A 22,008-nucleotide genomic window follows, 5' to 3' on the forward strand; every position below is an offset into this window, starting at 1 on the left:
GTTATCTGATGTATTGCGTGCAGTTCTGGGCACCATATCTTATGAAGGTTCTGGAGAGAGTGAAGCGCAGATTTACCATAATATCCAGACTCCAAGGGTTAAACTTACAAGGGGACTACAAAATTATGGTTGTACTCCCTGGCAGATATTTGGAATTTCCACAAATGGCAACTGATACTAGATCAATTGTTAACTTTAAATCTGAGATTGACAGATTTCTGTTCATCAGAGTTCGACTTTACTACAAAGAGAGTAGAGAAAAAGGGTAAAGATGTCTTACTACAATTTTATACAGCCTCAGGTGAAACCACATTTCGAATGTGGTGTAGAAAGGACAGTGCCTTAGAAGAAGTGCAATGAAGGTTCTCATTGCTGATTTCTTGGATGAGGGGACTGTCCTATGAGGAGAGATCATGTAAAGTAAGCATATATTCCCTACATTTTAGCAAGACCTGAACAAGAGTCAGGTTTGGGCTGACAAGTGGCAAAGTAACATTCACACCCCACATGCGTGGCAATGACCATCTTCGACAATCGACAGCATAACTATCATTGATTTGCCCAATCAGCAACATCCTGGGGGGTTACCATTGACCAAAAACATAACTACAAGAGCAGGTCAGAGCCTGGGAATTCTGTGGCGAGTAACTCACCTTCTGACCCCACAAAGCCTGTCCACCATCTACAAGTCAGCAGTGTGATGGAATATTCCCCAATTGCCTGGGTGAGCACAAAAACACTCAAGAAGCTCAACACCATCCAGGATAAAGCAACCTGCTTGATCAATACCCCATCCACCATCTTAAACATTCACTCCTTCCACGACCGACACACAGTGGCAGCAGTGTGCATCATCTACTAGATACACTGCAGCAACTCACCAAGGCTCCTTCAAAAACATTTTCCAAACCTGTGACATTTACCACCTAGAAGGGCAAGGGCAGTGGGCCTATGGGAACACCCACTGGAAATTTCCTTTCAAGACACACACCATCCTTACTTGGAACTACATTGCCATTCCTTCATTGTCACTGGATCAAAAGCCTGGAACAACAACACTGTGGGCATACAGACTGCAGTTGTTCAAGGCGGCGGCTCACTCCACCCTCTAAAGGGAAATTAGGCAGGGGCAATAAATTCTGGTCTTGTCACCAATGTGAGATAGAACAGATAAAAAATAAGCCTGAGTTTGAAGGGAGTTTGCATCATCGCCCTATGGGTTTTGTTGTTTTTAAGCTGATGGGTGAATTAAAAGTTTAATCATATCCAGTATTTATTAGGGTATATTTTCAATGATTTTTCCTGTTCTTTGCAAATTATCTTGCTAGATAAGCTCTATCACATGGTTCAGAAAGAGTGAACGAATGACAATGTGTTAATATCTGTGTTTTAAACATGTAATAAATGCGCACCAACCAGGGATGGTTATAAATTCCAGCCTTGCCCACATGCCAAGAATCAAAATATATCAAAAATATCCCTCCCACATCTGACTGGTAAGTAAAGCATGATACCCCAACTTCAAATGGACGAACATATCATGAGATAACCCTGCATGGATATGCAAAGCATCAGATACCGCAGGTGGATAAACAAAGGATTGGACACCCCAACCCTTATGAAGAAACCGTTGCCTCATCTTCCTGTAAACGTTGATTCATTTGCTGTTTTATAGTAGATGTATTGTTGTAGTAATTTGCTTTATAACCTCCCTATAGGGGGAATGCTTAAATAACACATTGTGAACCTGTACCACACTTAATCGTTTTATTATTTCTTGGGATGAAGGACTTGCTGGCAAGGCTAGCATTTGTTGCCCATTGCTAATTTCCCTTGAACTGAGTAGCTTGCTAAGCCATTTCAGAGGCCAGTTGGAGAAAAAGAAAGAAGGGGAGAGGGGTGGGAAAGATTGGGGGGGTGGCAGGGAGATGGAGTGAGCAGGGTGCAAGCGGTCTGGGCCAAGAAGGTTGTGAGAAGGTATCAGATGGAACACTGTGACCAAGAGGACAAAACAGAGATGGAGAAGCAAAGTTAGAGAAATTTCCGAAAAACAGCATCAGACTTTCATTCTAAAACACGAGTACCTGCTTGCCCTGTCATACTGCTTACCTGCTGCGTTGCTTTCTGCTGACCAGCAGTTGGGCAATAGAGGCACAAGTTTCTGCCTCTTTCACAGCTGCTCGCAGCTGCCGGAGCAGGTCATTCTCAGGAAATTTCTTCTCTTCTGCCTCTTCCAAACGGGTTTTCAGCTCACAAAGATCTGGTCAGGAGTGAGGATAGCAGAAAGCCCTAATTCAAATCTACAGAAACTGTAAATCAATAACTTTCATATAAATAGTCAAAGCCACAAGAGCCTTGAGTGTGTTGGATGAGGTGAACCAAATCTTTTTTCTGGGGAGGGAACCGACAGTACTAAGGTTCTATAATTAGCAAAGGTGGTGTGATGGAATTTGTAATATCATTTATATATTTATGGCAATGTGGTTAATAAATAGATTTACATTACATGCTTTTTAAATGCACAAATTTTGTGTCATTTGTATTGCTTTGCATACATCCATTGATTTGTGCTATGGAGAGAACAGAACCCAACTGAAATTTATATTGCAGGTACAAAGAGAGTGAACAGGCCAATCCGATTCCTAGATTATTTGACATGGGCTTCACAGAATCCATAGAATAAGAGCCATCCCTAAACTATTATTAGCTCTTGAATGGAGTTCTCCAATCCCAATCACCTACCCATATTTTAAGTTCATTATAAATCCTTATCCAATTCCATTTAAATGATGCTATCATCTCTACATCAAAAACCCTTATGACAAAGTATTCTAGGTCTATTAAAATTGAAATTTGAAAAAAAAATTGTATCAATTTATTCGTTCTCCCCAGAAAATACTGACTGGCCTGTTGTGCTTTTCCAACACTTGGCTTCTCATAATAATTATGAGGCTTAATTCTTCTGGACCTCTTTCTGTATTCACCAAGCTTAGCTGGAAAATTGGACACTTTCCATTTCAAGTATTCAGTTACAACATCAACCTCTCCCAGGATATGTACAGCATACATTAAATACACAGTATCTAAGATAGTGTACAGACCAGATCCAGAGAACTAAAGGGTGCAAATTTTACACCGTTTTTCAGAAAAGGGGAGAGAGGTAAACTGAGCAATCAGCCTAATGCCAATGATAGGAGAGCTTCCAGTGACCATAACCCTGGAAAAAGTGAACTATCATTTGAAGAAAACATGGTTAATAAGTGGATTTGTTAAAGGCAAATTGTGTCTGAAACTTGGTTTGTCTTCTTCAATTCAATAATGAAGTTATTCCAGCTGATACATATATCTATGTTTATAAAAGTCCGTCTGTTGGAAACATTGTGAACTGCGAGGAGGATAGTGTAGGACTTCAAAAGGACATAGTTGGTGGAATGGGCAGACAGGTGGCAGATAAAGTGCAATGGGCAGAAATGTGAAGTGTAAAAGCAGAATACTGCGCATGCTGGAAATCAAACAAAAACTGCTGGAAAAACTCAGGTCTGACAGCATCTGTGGAGAGAAAGACAGAGTTAACGTTTCCAGTCCATATGACTCTTCTTCTGAACGTTCTTCAGTTCTGAAGTCATACAGACTCGAAACGTTAACTCTGTCTTTCTGTCCACAGATGCTGTCAGGCCTGCTGAGTTTTTCGAGAAAAGTGAAGTGATTAATTTTGGTAGGAAGAACATAGAGAAACAATATAAAATAAAGGATACAACACTGACAAGGATGTAGGAGCAGAAGGACCTGGATGTTTTTTTTTATTATTCATTCACAGGATGTGGGCTTCACTGGCTGGACCAACATTTGTTGCCCATCCCTAGTTGCCCTTGAGGTGGTGAGTGCCTTCTTGAACTGCTGCAGTCCATGTGGTTTAGGTAAATCCACAGTGCTGTTAGATAGGGAGTTCCAGGATTGTGACCCAGCAACAGTGAAGGCGGCGATATATTTCCAAATCAGGATGGTGAATGACTTGGAGGGGAACTTCCAGGTGGTGGTGTTCCCATCTATCTGCTGCCCTTATTTATCTAGATGGTAGACGTCATGGGTTTGGAAGGCGCTGTCTAAAGTGTATTCCTGCAGTACATCTTGTAGATGGTACAAACTGCTGTTACTATGCGTCGGTGGTGGAGGGAGTGAATGTTTGTGGATGGGTGGCAATCAGATAGGCTGCTTTGTCCTATAATGGACGGTGTCAAGGTTCTTGAGCGTTGTGGGATCAGCACTCATTCAGGCAAGTGGGGGGTATTCAATCACGCTCCTGACTTGTGCCTTGTAGATGGTGGACAGGCTTTGGGGAGTCAGGAGGTGAGTTATTCATCGCAGGACTCCTAGCCTCTGACCTGCTCTTGTAGCCACAGTATTTATATGGCTAGTCCAGTTCAATTTCTGGTCAATAGTAAGTCATTGAAGGTGATAGGATAGGTTGAGTGTGGTTAATAAAGCATACAGTACCCTAGGCTCTATTAATAGGGGCATAGAGTACAAGTGCAAGGAGATTATGTTGAACTTGTATAAGACAATAGTTTGGCCTCAGCAACAGTATTACATCCAGTTCTGGATGCTGCACTTTATGAAGGGTGTGAAGGTATTGGAGAGAGTGACAAAAAGATTCAGGAGAATGATTGAGGAATGAGATAACCCTGCACAGATGATCAGGAACTTCACTTATAAAGATAGTCCCAACTTCGCCAACCTATGTTCCTTAGAGAAAAGGTGGCCAAGAGGAGATTTGATGAAGGGTATTCAAAATCATGAGGGGTCTGACAGAGAAGCTAGGGGGAAACTGTTCCTACTCATGAAAGGATCAAGAATGAGAGGGCACAGATTTAAAATAATTGGCAAAAGAAGCAAAAGCGATAAAAGACATAACCTTTTCATGCAGCGAATGGCTAAGATCCAGAATGCACTGCCTTAGAGTGTGATGGAGGCAACAATTCTGTTTGTTGGCAAACTCTTCCAAGGTCCTTGAGCCAATCTCACGCATACTTAGTGGGGCGATCGATACCTTGGACCGAGGGGCATGGCATCTGCGTGTTGATGTTGAATCACCCCAACTGGGGCAGGTGGGGTGGGGTGTGGAAATCCCACAACACTGCCTACTTTGAGTCCTCACCAACAGCTTAGCTCAGGTACCCTAGCTCAGGCATGCTTCAACCAACCTTAACAATACATTCCAAGAAAGAATAGGATGAATTTACATCACAAATCCATGACCTTTTCATATTTCTTTTTCTCATTTTATTTTTTTCAGGTAAGTTATGTTCTGAGACACTACACATTATTATTTTGAAAGGGGAAGCGACAGGTGGCACACAGAGTCAGGGAAGAACATAGGAGCAGGATTAGGCCATTCAGCCCTTCAAGCCTGCTCCACCATTCAATAAGATTATGGCTAACCTGGTTGTGCTCTCAACTCGACTTTGCTATCTGCCTTCCCCACTTCGTAACCCTCGACTCGCTTGACTATCATAAATCTGTCTAACTCTGCCTTGAATAAATTCAATGACCCAGCCTCCACTGCTTTCTGGGGAAGAGAATTCCACACACTAATGAGCCTTTGCGAGAAAAAAATTCTTATCTCTGTCTTAAATGGTAGATCTCTCATTCTGAAATGGTGTTCTAGTCTCTCCCAGAAGTGAAAACATCCTCCCAGTATCTAGCCTATCAAATCCCCTCAGGATCTTATATATTTCAATAAGATCACCCCTCAAGCTTCTAAAATCCAATGGGTATAGGCCCAACCTCTTCACAAAATAAGCCCCTCATCCCCGGATTGAGTCGAGTCCAGGTTGGAATACATCGAATGTGGCTCCTCTGTTCAAGAAAGGAAAGAGACAGAAAGCAGGAAACTACAGGCCAGTTAGTTTAACATCGGTCGTAGGGAAATTGCTGGAATCTATTATTAAGGAGGGCACTTAGAAAATCTCAATGCAATCAGGCAGACTCAACATGGCTTTGTGAAAGGGAAATCAAGTTTGACTCATTTATTAGAGTTATTTGAGGAAGGAAGTAACAAGCAATGTCGAGGAGGCATTTGGCAAGGTGCCACATCAAAGGGTACTATGCAAATTAAGAACTCATGCAATAGAAGGTAATATGTTAGCATGGATAGAGGATTGGTTAGCTAACAGGAAGCAGAGAGTAGGCATAAATGGGTCTTTTTCAGGTTGGCAATGTGTGATGAGTGGAGTGCCATAGGGATCAGTGCTGGAGCCTCAACTATTTACAATTCATATCAATGACTTGGATGGAGATCCTGAATGTGTGGTTGCTAAATTTGATGATGATACAAAGTAGGAAAGTAAGGTGTGAAGAGAACATAAGGAGTCTGCAAAGGGACATAAATCGGTTAGGTGAGTGGGCAAAAATTTGGCAGCTGGTGTATAATGTGGGAAAATGGGAACTTGTCCACTTTAGCATGAAGAATAAAAAAGTAGCATATTATTTAAATGGAGAGAGTTTGCAGAATCTCAGAAGGTTTGTATGCAGGTACAGCAAGTGATTAGGAAGGCAAATGGAATGTTATTTATTGCAAGGAGAAAATATAAAAGCAGAGATGCTTTGCCCAAGCTGTTGGTGAAACCACATCTGAAGCACAGTGTACTGTTTTGGTCTCCTTATTTAAGAAAGGATATAAATGTGCTGAAAGCACTTCAGAGACAGTTCACTCGATTGATACCTGGGCTGGGAGGGTTGTCTTATGAGGAAAGGTTAGACAGCCTGGGCCTGTATCCACTGGAGTTTAGAAAAATGAGAGGTGATCTGAAGAGACTTAACAGGGTGGGTGCTGAAAGGTTGTTTCCCCTTGTGGAAGAGACTACAGCTAGGGGGCATAGTTTAAAAACAAAGGGGTCTACCATTCTAAGACGGACATGAGAAGAAATTTTTTCTCTCAGAGGATTGTGAATCTTTGGAACTCTCTTTCCTAGAGAGTGGTGGAGGCAGGGTCAATAAATATTTTTAAGGCAGAGTTGGATAGATTCTTGACTATAAGGGAGTCAAAGGTTATGGGGAATGTGGAGTTGTTGCCACAATCACATCAGTCATGATCTTATTGAATGGTTGGGCAGGCTCAAGAGGTCTACTCCTGCTCTTAATTCGTACATTCATAAGAACCTTCTCTATACTGCTTCTAATGCAATCATATCTTTTTTTCAAATAAGGAGACCAAAATTATACACAATATTCCAGAAGTAGTCTCACCAGGGCCCTGTACTTCTGCAGTAAAACTTACTACTTTTTTGTTCCATCGCCCCGGCAATAAATGCCAACATTCCATTTGCCTTCCTAATCACTTGCTGTACCTGCATACTAATTTTTTGTGATTCATGTACCAGGACACCCACCTCCCTCTGTACCTCAGTTCTGCAGTTTCTCTCCATTTAAATAATCTGCTGCTTTTCTATTCTTCCTGCCAAAGAGGACAAGTTCACATTTTCCCACATTATACTCCATCTGCAAAATTTTTGCCCACTCACTTAACCTGTCGAATATCCTTTTGCAGACTCTCTAACCCCTTCTTTACAACTTACTTTCCTACCAATCTTGGTGTTATCAGCAAATTTAGCTACCATACATTCGGTCCCTTCATCCAAATCATTGATGTAGATTGTAAATAGTTGAGGGCCAGCACTGATCCCACTGAAGACAGTCTAATGAGTTTGTAGTTGTTTGCAATGGTTTTATCACCCTAGTTGAATATGGGGACACACTCAACAAAGATATATTCCATTGAGAAAGAAAGACTCCAAGAGAAGGATGCACCATCTGTGGCTAACTGAAGAAGTTAAGGATAGTTTCAAATTGAAAGAAGAGATGGATAATTGTGGTAGGCCACAAGATAGGGAAAACTATAGAAATCAGAAAATGATGACTGAAAAAATAATAAAGGAGTATGTGAGAAACTAGCAAGAAATATAAAAAGACAGTAAAAGGTTCTACAAGTATATAAAAAAAGATACAGTAGCAAAAGTGAGCATTGGTCCGAGAGGGTGAGAGTGGGGAAATAATAATGGGAAACAAGGAAATGGCAGAGAATTCAAATAAGTGTTTTATATCTGTCTTCACAGTAAGACACAGAAAGCATCCTGAGAATATAGAAAATCAGGGGCAAGAGGGAGGAACTTAAACAATCACAATCGCTAGGGGAAAAAGTGCTGAGAAAGCTAAGGGGCTCAAGGTTAACAAATCCCTGGCCTGATGGCCTATATCCTAGGGTCTTAAAGGAAGGGCTGCAGAGATATTAGATGCATGGGTTGTAATCTTCCAAAATACTCCACATTCTGGAAAGATCACAGCAGATTAGAAAACCACAACTGTAACACCTATACTTGAGAAAGAAGGGAGACAGAAAGCAGGAAACTATAGGCCAGTTAGTATACTGTCTGTCATTGGGAAAATGCTAGAATCCATTATTAAGGAGGTGGCAGCAGGACATTTAGAAAATCAGAATACAATCAGGGAGTGTCAATATGTTTTTGTGAAAGTGAAGCTGTGTTTCACAAATTTATGAGCGTTCTTTGAGGATGTAACAAGTAGGGTGATAAACGGGAGCAAGTAGGTTTCAAAAAGGCATTCGATAAGGTGCTATGTAAAAGGTTACTGCACAAGATAAAAGCTTTTGGTGTTGGGGGTGATATATTACAGGATTGGCTAAGTAACAGGACACAGTCAGGTCATTTTCAGATTGGCAAAATGTAACTAGTGGAGTGCCACAGGGATCAGAGCTGGGGCCTCAACTATTTACAGTCTATATCACTGACTTGGATGAAGGGACTGAACGTATTGTAGCCGAATTTGCAGAGATACAAAGATAGGTAGGAAAGCAAGTTAGGAGAAGGATACAAGGAGCTGCAAAGGGATATACGTAAATTAATTGAATGGGCAAAATATTTGGCAGACGGAGTATAATATGGAAAAATGAGAGACTTTTCACTCTGACAGGAATAATAATGAAGCAGAATATTGATGGAATGAAGAGAGACTGCAGAATGTTGCAGTACAAAGAGACCTGGGTGTCCCACATGAATCACAAAAAAATCACAGCAAGTAATTAGGAAGGCAAATGGAATGTAGGCATTTACTGCAAGACGGATAGAGTATAAAAGTAGAGAAGACTTGTGACAACGGTACAGGGTAGTGAGGTGCAGCTTGAGTACTACGTACAGTTTTGGTCTCCTTAGTTAAGGAGGATATACTTGCATTGGAAACAGTTCAGAGAGGTTTACCAGGCTAATTGCTGGGATGAAGCGTTGTCTTATGAGCAAAGATTGAGCAGGTTGGGCCTACACTCATTGGAGTTTAGAAGAAAGAGCGGTGATCTTATTGAAATATATCAGATTCTGACGGGGGCTTGACACGATAGATGTTGAAAGGATGTTTCCCCTCGTCGGGGTATTTAGAACTAGGGGGTACAGTTTTAAAAAAAAGGGGTCTCCCAGTTAAGACAGAGGTGAAGAGGTATTTCATCTCTCAGAGGGTCGTTAATCTTTGGAATTCTCTTCCACAGAGACCGGGTCATTGAATATATTCAAGGCCGAGTTAGCTAGACTTTTTGATCGATAAGCGAATCAAGGGTTATGAGGCTACCGGCAGAAAAGTAAGTTATGGCCACAGTCTGATCAACCATGATCTTACTGAATAGCGGAGCACGCTTGAGGGGCCAAATGGTCGTCTCCTGCTCCTGTTTCTTATGATCCTTACGCAGTTGGCCTATTTCTGCTCCTGTGACACCTTAACATTGGTCCAATGGCTCCCCTATAACCATTATCAGTGCTTCACAAATATACCCTGTAGACTTTCTCAGCACACTAGGATAAATATTATCAGGGAAGTTTATTGTCAAAGTGTTTTTTAAAGCTGTTTCAGACTTCCAGCTTCAAGTTCTTATTTTTGCTGAAGGTCATTGTGTTTGGAGGAGCCATATTGTTTGGATCTTGCCTTGAAATTAGTTGAACTGAAGTGGTAATGGACGTTTGAAATATTGAAATATACAGTCTACCAGTTGGTCAAAAGATAATGAGAGCTGTGTAAGAAGACATTAGATTCATAGAATGAATAAAAGAAATTAATAAAAAATACACACCTTTCTTGTGATTAAGTTCTGCTTCCAAGGCTTCTCTCACTTTATCCACCCAGTTGTCATATGACTGGGCTCGCTCTTTCACTCCGTAAAGCATTGATGGGAGCTCATCCAGTGTGTAACGGTACCTAGTTTTGGTTGTGCGAAAAGAGGAACCTTCACCATCCTTGTACATCCATTTCTTATTTTTCTTTACATAGGATCATACAGGACAGAAACAGGCCATTCAGCACAACCAGTCCTTGGGGCATTTATGCTCCATTCGAATCTCCTCTCAACTTTCATGATCTAAACCTATCATCGTAACTCTCCATTCCCTTCTCCCTACTATGCTTGTCTCGCTTCCCCCCAAATGCTTCTATACTATTCACTTCAACCATTCCCTTTGGTAGAAAGTTCCACATTCTCAACACTCATTGGGTAAAGAAGTATCTTCTGAATTCCATATTCAATTTCTGGTGACTATCTTATATTGATGGCCTCTAGTTATTCTCTTTCTCACAAGTGGAAAGATTCCCTCTGTATCCATGCTGTCAAAACCTTTCATAATCTTAATAGTTAGGTCACCCCTCAGCCTACATTTTTCAAAAGCAAACAGATCCCTTCTGTTAATCATTTCCTGATTAGTTTATCTATGCGTACCTGGTATCATCCTTGTAAATCTTCTTTGCACCCTCCCAAGTTTCTCTATATCCTTTGTATAATATAGCCACTAGAACTGTGCTCAGTGGTCTAACCAAGGTTCAATACAGGTTTAGCGGAACTTATCTACTTTCAAATTCTATCCCTCTAGAAATAAAAGCCAAGGGCTTGGTTTGTTTTTGTTATGACCTTCCTAACTTGCGTGCAACTTTGAGTGATTAATGTATTTGTACTCCAAGATCTCTTTGTTCCTCTTCCCCTCCTAGACCCGCATCTTCCAAGGAATAAGTGACCTTCCTATTCGTCCTACTAAAACGTATTATCTCACATTTGTATGCGCTGAACTTCATTTGGAAATTATTTACCCATTCCGCAAGTTTATTAATGTCGTCCTGTGATTGTAATGGCTGTGCTCCCCCCAACCCCCCCATCCCACCAAATCCTCAAATCCATAAATTTAAAAATTGTGTTTTTGATTCCAAAGTGCAAAATCATTAATGTGAATTGCGAACAGCAGTAGTCCTAGCACTGATCCTTGTAGAACACCACTTCCCACCTTCTGCCACTCTGAATAACTATCTGTACTCGGACCTAAGCCAGATAACAATCCATTCTGCCACTTGTTCCTTGACTCCACATTCTGCAACCTTATTCATGAGTCAATTAATTGACAGCTTATTTGAAAATCCAGAAAAATTGCAATTACTGGATTACCACTACCTCCTCAAAAAAAGTTGGTCAAACAAGATTTCCCTTCTGAAATCCATGCTGACTATTAGTTATTATATTTTTATTTTATGGATGTTTTTCTATCCTCTCCCTTACTAAGGATTCCATAACTTTCCTACCATTGATGTTAAGCTGACTGGTCTATAATTCCCTGGGCATGTTCTCTTCCTAAATAGAGGAATTGCATCAGCTATCCACTAGCTCATTGGCACTACACCTTTTTATAACAAATTATTAAACATGAGTTGTAACATCTCTTTCCTAGATTTTTTAAAAATACATGGACGTAATCCATCCAGACCAGGGAGTTTATCCACCAAGAGCTTAACTAGTTTATTCAATACATCAACAATTTTTATTGTAAATGACATCCCATTACTCAAGGGCAATTAGGGATGAGCAACAAACGCTGGCCTATGGAATAAAAAAATACACAGCTCATCCAACATTAGACAAAAGAACTGAACTTGAGGTAAAGCGAGGGTGACTGCCTTGACATCAAGGCAGCATTTGACCAAGTGTGGCATCAAGGAGCCCTGGCAAAATTGAAATCAACGGGGATCGGTTGGGGGGGCGGGGGGGAGAGGAAATCTCTCCACTGGCTGGAGTCATACCTAGCACAGAGGAAGATGGTTGTGGTTGTTGAGGTCAATCATCTCAGCTCCAGGACATTACTGCAGGAGTTCCTCAAGGTAGTGTCCTAGACCCAACCATCTTCGGCTGCATCATCAATGACCTTCCTTCCATCATTAGGTCAGAAGTGGGATTGCACAATGTTCAGCACCATTCAAAACTCCTCAGATACTGAAGAAGTCCGTGTACATATGCAGCAAGACCTGGGCAATATCCAGGCTTGGGTTGACAAGTGGTAAATAACATTTGCGGCACAAAAGTGGCAGGCAATAACCATCTCCAACAACAGTAAATCTAACCATCTCCCCTCTGACATTCAATGGCATTACCATTGCTGAATCCCCACTATGAACATCCTGGGGGCTTACCATTGACCAGAAGTTGAACTGGACTAACCATATAAATACTGTGGTTACAAGAGCAGGTCAGGGGCTGGGAATTCTGCAGAAAGTAACTCACCTCCTGACTCCCCAAAGCCTGTCCACCATCTACCAGGTTCAAGTCAGGAGTGTCCACTTGTCTGAATGAGTGCAGCTCCCACAACACTCAAGAAGCTTGACACCAACCAGGACAAAGCAGCCCACTTGATTGGCACCCCTGCCACCTTAAGCCTCCCTCCACGAACTTGTAGATACTGAAGCAAAATAATTATTTATCTCGATTCTTAACTGTGTTATTACCCTACTGCTTCCTCTTCCTCCCGAGTCTTCCCTTGTTTACTGATGTGCCTGCAAATATTTTACTATTTAGTTTCCTGTTTCTTGATAGCTTTACTTCATAGCTCCTATTTGCCCTCTTCTAAGCTCTTAATATTTTCTCTTATATCATGCACATTCCTCTACTGCCTATATGCTCAACCTATGCTTCTTCCCTAACCTTTAATTATCTCATTTACAGCACAGAAGGTCCATGCTCACTTTCCAAGGAGCAATCCACTCAGTCCCCATGGCCCTGTACATTCATTTCTTCAAGCACCTACCCAACTTCCTTTTGAAATCAGAGTTTTTCCGCTTCTACCACCCTTATTGGCAACGAGTTCCAGGTCATTTTCATTCACAGCATAAAAAGGTTCTTTCTCACATTCCTCCTGCACCTCTTGTCCAAAACCGTAAATCTGTGTCTGCTAATCCTTTGCCCAAGTAATATCAACCAATGGGAACAGCTTTTCTTTGTCTACCTTATCCAAACCTGTCATAATCTTGTACACCATCAAATTTCCCCTCAATCTCCTTTGCTCCAAGGTAGAAAAACCCCAGCTTTTCCAACCCAAACTTGTAACTAAAATTACCCCATCCTGGAACCATTCTGGTAAATCTCTTCTGCAGCCTCTCAAGAACCCTTCCTCATACCGTTCCTAAAGTGTAGTGACCAGAACAGGATGAATAACTCTAGTTGGGGCCTACCAGAGCTTACAAAGGGTCAGCGCAACTTCCCTACTTTTGTGCTCAATACTTCTGCTTGTAAAGCCCAAGATCCCATATGCTTTCCTAATCACTTCAAAGAGTGATGCACACGCACCCCCAGCTCCCTCTGTTCCTGCACATTCTTTAGAACTGTGCCATTAAGTCTATATTGGCTCTACCCATCCCTTCTGTCAACTATTCCTTTATGTCTTTGTTCATCAATAGAATCTTACTAGTGTTTGGTTCATTTTTTCCTTTTTATGGAATAGATGCAACATGTGCAGCTTCTTCCAGGTCACCAAGACCATCTATGGATTGAAAACATATGGTTCATCCCCGTTTCAAACTGAAGGCAGCAATACACTTCTCAATGCAGCCATCCAAGATGGTTGGAAGGAACGCACCAGAATCTTCTCAATCAGGAGTCAACAGTATCAGACCAAACCATCAAAATAATTTCTCAAAAGCCTGAGGGATCAAACTTGGGTACGCTGCCAACATTAAAATACAAACAACTATACATCTGCAATTCCATCAATGTTTCACTCTTCAAAAGAGAGGTTAATCAATTTGAGGGAATTGTATTCCTTTCTGTCCACTGTGGGGAAAGTTCTTGAAGTGCCTCCTAACCATCAGTGAAGACATACTTCCAGAGGCCCAATGTGGTTTCTGGCCAACGAGGGGAACCACAGACTTAATCTCTGTTACTTGACCCAGGAAAACTGTCTCGAATGATGCAAAGAGCTCTACATGGCTTTATTGATCTGTCAAAGGTTTCTGGCTCCATCAACGGTGAGCCCTTTGGAAAGTTCTCTAGAGACTTGAATTTATTACCATCCTGTGAGTCCTGCATGACGCTACGACAGCAAATGCCCTTTGCAATGGATTGGAGACCGAGCCCTTTCATATCCGGATGAGCATCAAGCAAGGTTTTGTATTTGCACCAACTCTCTTCACCATCTGCCTCTGCCTGGCCATGGAACTGATTCAATGGGGTGAGAGCCAAGACTAAGGTGACCTTCCAGCATAGCCATTGCTTGCAGTGTGGGTCACAACTGTGCAGTTCAGATCACCCTCAACTCTGCATACAAAAGGGTTGGTGTCTCATTCAACATCTGTCAGACCAAAATCCTCCACTACCCTCCCCCAGACAAGCACCTACATCTCAAGCCATTGTTACTGGTGGGGAGACTTTAGGAGTCATTGAACACTTCCATATCTCAGCAGCCATCTTTCTCAAAAGGACATCATCAAAGAGGAGATCCAGCACAGAAACCGTAACAGGACAAAGGCTTTAGTCTACAACGTTGTTGTTGCTGCTGCTCTTCTACGTCAGTGAGTCCTGGGCCACCTACCAAAGGCACTTCTGGATCCTGGAGAATTTCCACTAGTGGTGCCTCTGCATGAAACTCAAAGTGAAGTGGGAAGACAGGCAAACTCCAGTATCCTCATCGAAGCCAATTCCTCCAGCATCACAAACATCATACAAAATCAGCTCTGCTGGTCAAATAATCGGCTCCCTCTTTTCACAACTCAAGGATGGCATCTGATCTCAAGGAAGACTGAGAAAACGTTTGAAGGACACCCTGATGACCTCATTGAAAAGCAGACAAAAGCAGTATGTGGGAGGAACTTGCCACTAACTGTGCCATGTGATAATGCCTCATTTAGCAAGCCACAACATAGTCAGAAACTGGCCTCAAACTCTGCTGTGGAGAAGCTACAAACGCAGGAGAAGAAAGACAGCAGAACTCTGGCTTGAGGACCTCCTCCTCCATCCCTCAGGATTACTTATCCTCTTTGTCCAAAGACCAGTGGCTCCAGGATTGGTCTACTGAGTCACCAGAGGACACATAAATCATGAAGCCTGGCAGAAGACATCTTTGTTTCGAGGGACTGATGACAACGATGATGATATTGCTTCTGCCTATCCCAATATCTTCATTCATCCATGGAGTCTCAACAGTGTTCAATTTTCTCTTCCTTTTCAGTAGAAATATTTTTCCTATACTCTGTTGTACACTACTTCAAATGTATCGCATTGTTCTTCTAATCATTCTTTGACAATATTGTTCCTATTTTATACATTCAGCTCCTCAAAATAAGCCTTTCTCCAATCTATTAACTTGGTTTCCATCATACTTATTTCCTTTGCTATTATCATCTTAAAATGCATTACATTATGGTCACCATTGCCTAGATGTTCTCTCCCTCTTTTTTCTCTTTTCTACTCTGGTTCATTCCCCATTACTAAATCCAATGGCACATCTTCCGTTGTTGGGCTTTTTAATATTGGGTTAGAAAAAAAAGAGTTCTATGCACACTGCAGGACTCCACTTCCTTACCCCCTTTACCTATTTCCTGGCTGCCTCTTTCATTGGCACCAATATGGACCACAACTGTTGGCTGTTCACCACCATCACACCCTGCACCTCTGCCCCACCAAGTGCCCTGCAGCCCCTTAGCGACATCCCTGATCAGGGAGGCAGCATTCCATCCTGGATTAGAGTCTCCAGCCACAGGAGCACGTGTATGCTCCCCTATCGCTTTCCCAATCTTCATCCTGCTCTCCTGTACAACTGAGCCAGCCATGGACTTTGCTCTAGCTGCACTCGCCAGAGGAGAGTGGGATGCACCAGAGGACTCTTGCATTACCTGTGTGGTTCACCCCAACTGCCTAGTGGTCACCCATTCACTCTCTTTCTACACACCCTTAAGCTGCAGGGTGACCATCATCCCAAAATATGTTATCCAAGAAACACACAACCTCATGGAATCACTGCTGTGACGCCAGCTGCTGCTCAAGCTCCGAGACCCTGAAATCAAGCTGCTCCAGCCGATGACACTTCCTGCACATGCAGTTGTCCAGGACACAAGCAGCACCCTGGAGTTGCCACATAGAACAGGACATGCACCCCATGGGTCTGAGAACCCTGTTATCCCTCTATTCATTAGATTTAAGGAACCCGGTGTTCAGCAGGTATTCTCTGTAATCTAAAAGAGCACAACCCTCAAAAAAAACATAAGCAAAGCTCAATGGCTAACAAAATGGCCAATGTCAGAGTGGCCAAACAAAGATTCATTAGTGAACATTTGTACAGATCCTCGTTAGTTAGATATACTGAAACACAACATAGCAACGTAACTTACCTGAGACAGTGGTTCGTCACTGGGCAGCTGCACAGATCATTAATATGATAAAGGCACACAAGCCTATTGGAGTCGCAGGCACAGGTAACAGCAGATAGGAAGCATGTTGTCTTGCATGTCTCACACTGACGTTCATCATCTGGCAGTAGCTCAAATGCCTCCTGTTCAGAATCAACTATCCCCTAGAAATGGACATAAATTTACCCATTAAACCAGAGGGTCTTGTATCAACAACAAATTTTGATTGCATAGGACCTCTGAGGTAATAAAACCTCCCGAAGGGTTTGAGCAGAAGATTACTAAACAAAATATGATACCAAGCTACAGAAGGAGATATTATATCAGATCACCAAAAGCTCGATCAAAGAGGTATCAGAAATGGTGAAAATAGGGAGACAAGGTAAACAAATCTTAGTTTACAAAATATACAAAAACATAAAAATACTAATGATGCTACCAATGGAATTTGTAGAAAACTACAAAAGGTGTCCACCATTTGGCCCATCATACCTATGCCACCTCTTTGAAAGATCTATCCAATTAGTTCTATTCCCCCGCTCTTTCCCCAAAGCCCTGTACACTTATTAAAATACTTACCCAATTCTCTTCTGAAAGTTACTGCTGAATCTGCTTCCACCATCCTTTCAGGCAGTGCATTCTCAATCATGTCATTTTGAGAGATACAAAAAATTCTCTTCATTTCCCCCAAGTCACAACAGCTTGCGCTGCCATCTTCAAACATTTGTGTAAGTACACTCCCACACTTCCCTGTTCCAGCATTCCCTTTAAAACTATACCATCTCATTTATATTGCTTCTTTTTTTCAACATGCTGCACATGTCTGTTCATTTTCCTTGTCTATGTCTTCCTGAAGTGTCTTACCATCTTCCTCACAGTTATAACATTTCTGAGCTGTCATCTACAAATTTTTAAATTACAGGCCCGATGCCCAAGTCTAGGTTGTTAATATGTATCAAAAAGAGCAGTGATCCTAATACCAACCTTGGACACTTCTTTCCAGTCTGAAAATAACATTTCACTACCACTCCATTATATTTTACATTAAACTAGCACTTGGACTATAGCAAAACTCTGGAGAACTAAACCCCATGTCCATTAAGTACATACCTGACAAATAAGTTACTTTGACTCAGTAAGATCTAACCTGTCCAAATAAGCACACATCTCTCAACTATAACTTTATTTGCAAAGCATTGACAAAAAGCTGGCAAGAATTATACAACGTAAGAAAAAGATTAAACTGACTTGCACTTTTCTGTCTGATACATTTTTCCGCTCAATTACATAGTGTTACACTGAGATTTAAATTCAAAAATTTTATTCAGAACTTCCCTCAAAACTTCAAAGGTGATACAGATTTTAAGAACTTGCCACTTACTTTATCTCTGGTTTATCTTGAGTACTCTCTCATTGACATGCAGCTATTTAGAATTTTGCTGCTTGTATCCTGATTTGCATCAAATCCCACTCGCCATCAAGCCTGTGCTCACTGACTAACATTGGCTGCCAGTTCAGCAGTGACTCAAATTTAAAATTTTCACCTGCAGGCAGTGTGTCAGGACTGCAGTATGTGGGTTTTTGAGAAGAGTGAAACAATCCTGGATAATCATATTCAGAAAATGTCTCTGCCTTGAGGCAGTCCAGCTTGGAGTCTTTGAACTGGAGTGTAAGGGACACTCCAGAACGTCAGGAACAGGGAGGAATTTCTGCACTGTTTTCTCCAGAATGGAGTCACTTCTCAAGAGGAAAGCACAGGTGCAGGAAGGCGAGGGTGTGACTGTTCGCCACCAAGAGGCGCGAGGGTGTGACTGTTCGCCACCAAGAGGCGCGAGGGTGTGACTGTTCGCCACCAAGAGGCGCGAGGGTGTGACTGTTCGCCACCAAGAGGCGCGAGGGTGTGACTGTTCGCCACCAAGAGGCGCGAGGGTGTGACTGTTCGCCACCAAGAGGCGCGAGGGTGTGACTGTTCGCCACCAAGAGGCGCGAGGGTGTGACTGTTCGCCACCAAGAGGCGCGAGGGTGTGACTGTTCGCCACCAAGAGGCGCGAGGGTGTGACTGTTCGCCACCAAGAGGCGCGAGGGTGTGACTGTTCGCCACCAAGAGGCGCGAGGGTGTGACTGTTCGCCACCAAGAGGCGCGAGGGTGTGACTGTTCGCCACCAAGAGGCGCGAGGGTGTGACTGTTCGCCACCAAGAGGCGCGAGGGTGTGACTGTTCGCCACCAAGAGGCGCGAGGGTGTGACTGTTCGCCACCAAGAGGCGCGAGGGTGTGACTGTTCGCCACCAAGAGGCGCGAGGGTGTGACTGTTCGCCACCAAGAGGCGCGAGGGTGTGACTGTTCGCCACCAAGAGGCGCGAGGGTGTGACTGTTCGCCACCAAGAGGCGCGAGGGTGTGACTGTTCGCCACCAAGAGGCGCGAGGGTGTGACTGTTCGCCACCAAGAGGCGCGAGGGTGTGACTGTTCGCCACCAAGAGGCGCGAGGGTGTGACTGTTCGCCACCAAGAGGCGCGAGGGTGTGACTGTTCGCCACCAAGAGGCGCGAGGGTGTGACTGTTCGCCACCAAGAGGCGCGAGGGTGTGACTGTTCGCCACCAAGAGGCGCGAGGGTGTGACTGTTCGCCACCAAGAGGCGCGAGGGTGTGACTGTTCGCCACCAAGAGGCGCGAGGGTGTGACTGTTTGCCACCAAGAGGCGCGAGGGTGTGACTGTTCGCCACCAAGAGGCGCGAGGGTGTGACTGTTCGCCACCAAGAGGCGCGAGGGTGTGACTGTTCGCCACCAAGAGGCGCGAGGGTGTGACTGTTCGCCACCAAGAGGCGCGAGGGTGTGACTGTTCGCCACCAAGAGGCGCGAGGGTGTGACTGTTCGCCACCAAGAGGCGCGAGGGTGTGACTGTTCGCCACCAAGAGGCGCGAGGGTGTGACTGTTCGCCACCATGAGGCGCGAGGGTGTGACTGTTCGCCACCATGAGGCGCGAGGGTGTGACTGTTAGCCGGCAAGGGAGGAGAGTGTGTGACTGTTAGCCGGCAAGGGAGGCGAGTGTGTGAGTGTTAGCCGGCAAGAGAGGCGAGTGTGTGACTGTTCGCCGGCAAGAGAGGCGAGTGTGTGACTGTTCGCCGGCAAGAGAGGCGAGTGTGTGACTGTTCGCCGGCAAGAGAGGCGAGTGTGTGACTGTTCGCCGGCAAGAGAGGCGAGTGTGTGACTGTTCGCCAACAAGAGAGGCGAGTCTGTGACTGTTCGCCAACAAGAGAGGCGAGTCTGTGACTGTTCGCCAACAAGAGAGGCGAGTCTGTGACTGTTCGCCAACAAGAGAGGCGAGTGTGTGACTGTTCGCCAACAAGAGAGGCGAGTGTGTGACTGTTCGCCAACAAGAGAGGCGAGTCTGTGACTGTTCGCCAACAAGAGAGGCGAGTCTGTGACTGTTCGCCAACAAGAGAGGCGAGTCTGTGACTGTTCGCCAACAAGAGAGGCGAGTCTGTGACTGTTCGCCAACAAGAGAGGCGAGTCTGTGACTGTGCGCCAACAAGAGAGGCGAGTCTGTGACTGTTCGCCAACAAGAGAGGCGAGTCTGTGACTGTTCGCCAACAAGAGAGGCGAGTCTGTGACTGTTCGCCAACAAGAGAGGCGAGTCTGTGACTGTTCGCCAACAAGAGAGGCGAGTCTGTGACTGTTCGCCAACAAGAGAGGCGAGTCTGTGACTGTTCGCCAACAAGAGAGGCGAGTCTGTGACTGTTCGCCAACAAGAGAGGCGAGTCTGTGACTGTTCGCCAACAAGAGAGGCGAGTCTGTGACTGTTCGCCAACAAGAGAGGCGAGTCTGTGACTGTTCGCCAACAAGAGAGGCGAGTCTGTGACTGTTCGCCAACAAGAGAGGCGAGTCTGTGACTGTTCGCCAACAAGAGAGGTGAGTCTGTGACTGTTCGCCAACAAGAGAGGCGAGTCTGTGACTGTTCGCCAACAAGAGAGGCGAGTCTGTGACTGTTCGCCAACAAGAGAGGCGAGTCTGTGACTGTTCGCCAACAAGAGAGGCGAGTCTGTGACTGTTCGCCAACAAGAGAGGCGAGTCTGTGACTGTGCGCCAACAAGAGAGGCGAGTCTGTGACTGTGCGCCAACAAGAGAGGCGAGTCTGTGACTGTTCGCCAACAAGAGAGGCGAGTCTGTGACTGTTCGCCAACAAGAGAGGCGAGTCTGTGACTGTTAGCTAACAAGAGAGGAGAGTGTGTGACTGTTAGCCAACAAGAGAGGCGAGTCTGTGACTGTTAGCTAACAAGAGAGGAGAGTGTGTGACTGTTAGCCAACAAGAGAGGAGAGTGTGTGACTGTCAGCCAACAAGAGAGGAGAGTGTGTGACTGTTCGCCGGCAAGAGAGGCGAGTGTGTGACTGTTCGCCGGCAAGAGAGGCGAGTGTGTGACTGTTCGCCGGCAAGAGAGGCGAGTCTGTGACTGTTAGCTAACAAGAGAGGAGAGTGTGTGACTGTTAGCCAACAAGAGAGGAGAGTGTGTGACTGTCAGCCAACAAGAGAGGAGAGTGTGTGACTGTCAGCCAACAAGAGAGGAGAGTGTGTGACTGTTAGCCAACAAGAGAGAGACGTAGAAACAGAATATTCTGCAAATACTCAGCAGCTCTGACAGCATCAGTGGAGAGAGAAACAGAGTTAACATTTCAGGCTGATGGCCTTTCATCAGGATTTCTAAGAGGAGAGAAGGGTTTAGGCATAACTTAAAGATTAAATAAAGGGGCAAGAGGAAAATCTAGGTCATCAATAGTGTTAAAATTACTATAAATACTAAAGGTTCACAAAAGAACCTAAACAGTAAATAACAGGTAAAAATACAACCGAGATGGTTAAAAATAGCAAGGACTGCAATTAGTCAAAATGCGTGTTTAAAAAAATCAGGGCACAAAGGCAGGAGAGAGTCTAATGACCTATAAAAAGTTTGAAATACTAACGCATGTGGTATAAGAAATAAAACAAGTGAATTTGAAAGTACAAATTCAGTTTTGAGTATACATTGTAGTGGCCATCACAGAGATCTGATGGCATGCTTTGCATGACTGCGAGCGAAGTATTACGGATAAGGTTTTTTCAAAAGTACAGGAGAATTGGAACGGGGGAAGAATTGTTAAAGAGACACAATTGCAGCATTAGAAAGAGAGGACATCAGTAAGAGTAGGCAGCAAAATTTCCGAGTAGAAAAATGATGCAAAACCTTGGTAGGAGTTGCTCACATGCTTGATATCTGCAATTGATACGAATCCCAATACCAGTGCATAAGCATAATCAGAGAAGCTTTTAACAAAAAGCA

At 43.8% G+C, this 22,008-nt stretch overlaps 1 protein-coding gene across 2 annotated transcripts in view; it reads right to left on the reverse strand.

The window, feature by feature from the left end:
* The window catches only part of kdm5a (lysine (K)-specific demethylase 5A), a 224,200-nt gene that overhangs the window by 81,314 nt on the left and 120,878 nt on the right, over positions 1-22,008 (reverse strand). For both annotated transcript variants that reach the window (XM_041215725.1, XM_041215724.1), the window contains 3 exons: positions 16,681-16,862; positions 10,127-10,251; positions 2,110-2,260 (listed from right to left, as the gene is read on the reverse strand). In XM_041215725.1, coding sequence (XP_041071659.1) covers positions 2,110-2,260; positions 10,127-10,251; positions 16,681-16,862 — 458 coding nt within the window. The remainder of the gene's footprint in view (positions 1-2,109; positions 2,261-10,126; positions 10,252-16,680; positions 16,863-22,008) is intronic.

The sequence above is a fragment of the Carcharodon carcharias genome, chromosome 21 (genome assembly GCF_017639515.1).
Source record: "Carcharodon carcharias isolate sCarCar2 chromosome 21, sCarCar2.pri, whole genome shotgun sequence".
NCBI classification, from domain to species: domain Eukaryota; kingdom Metazoa; phylum Chordata; class Chondrichthyes; order Lamniformes; family Lamnidae; genus Carcharodon; species Carcharodon carcharias.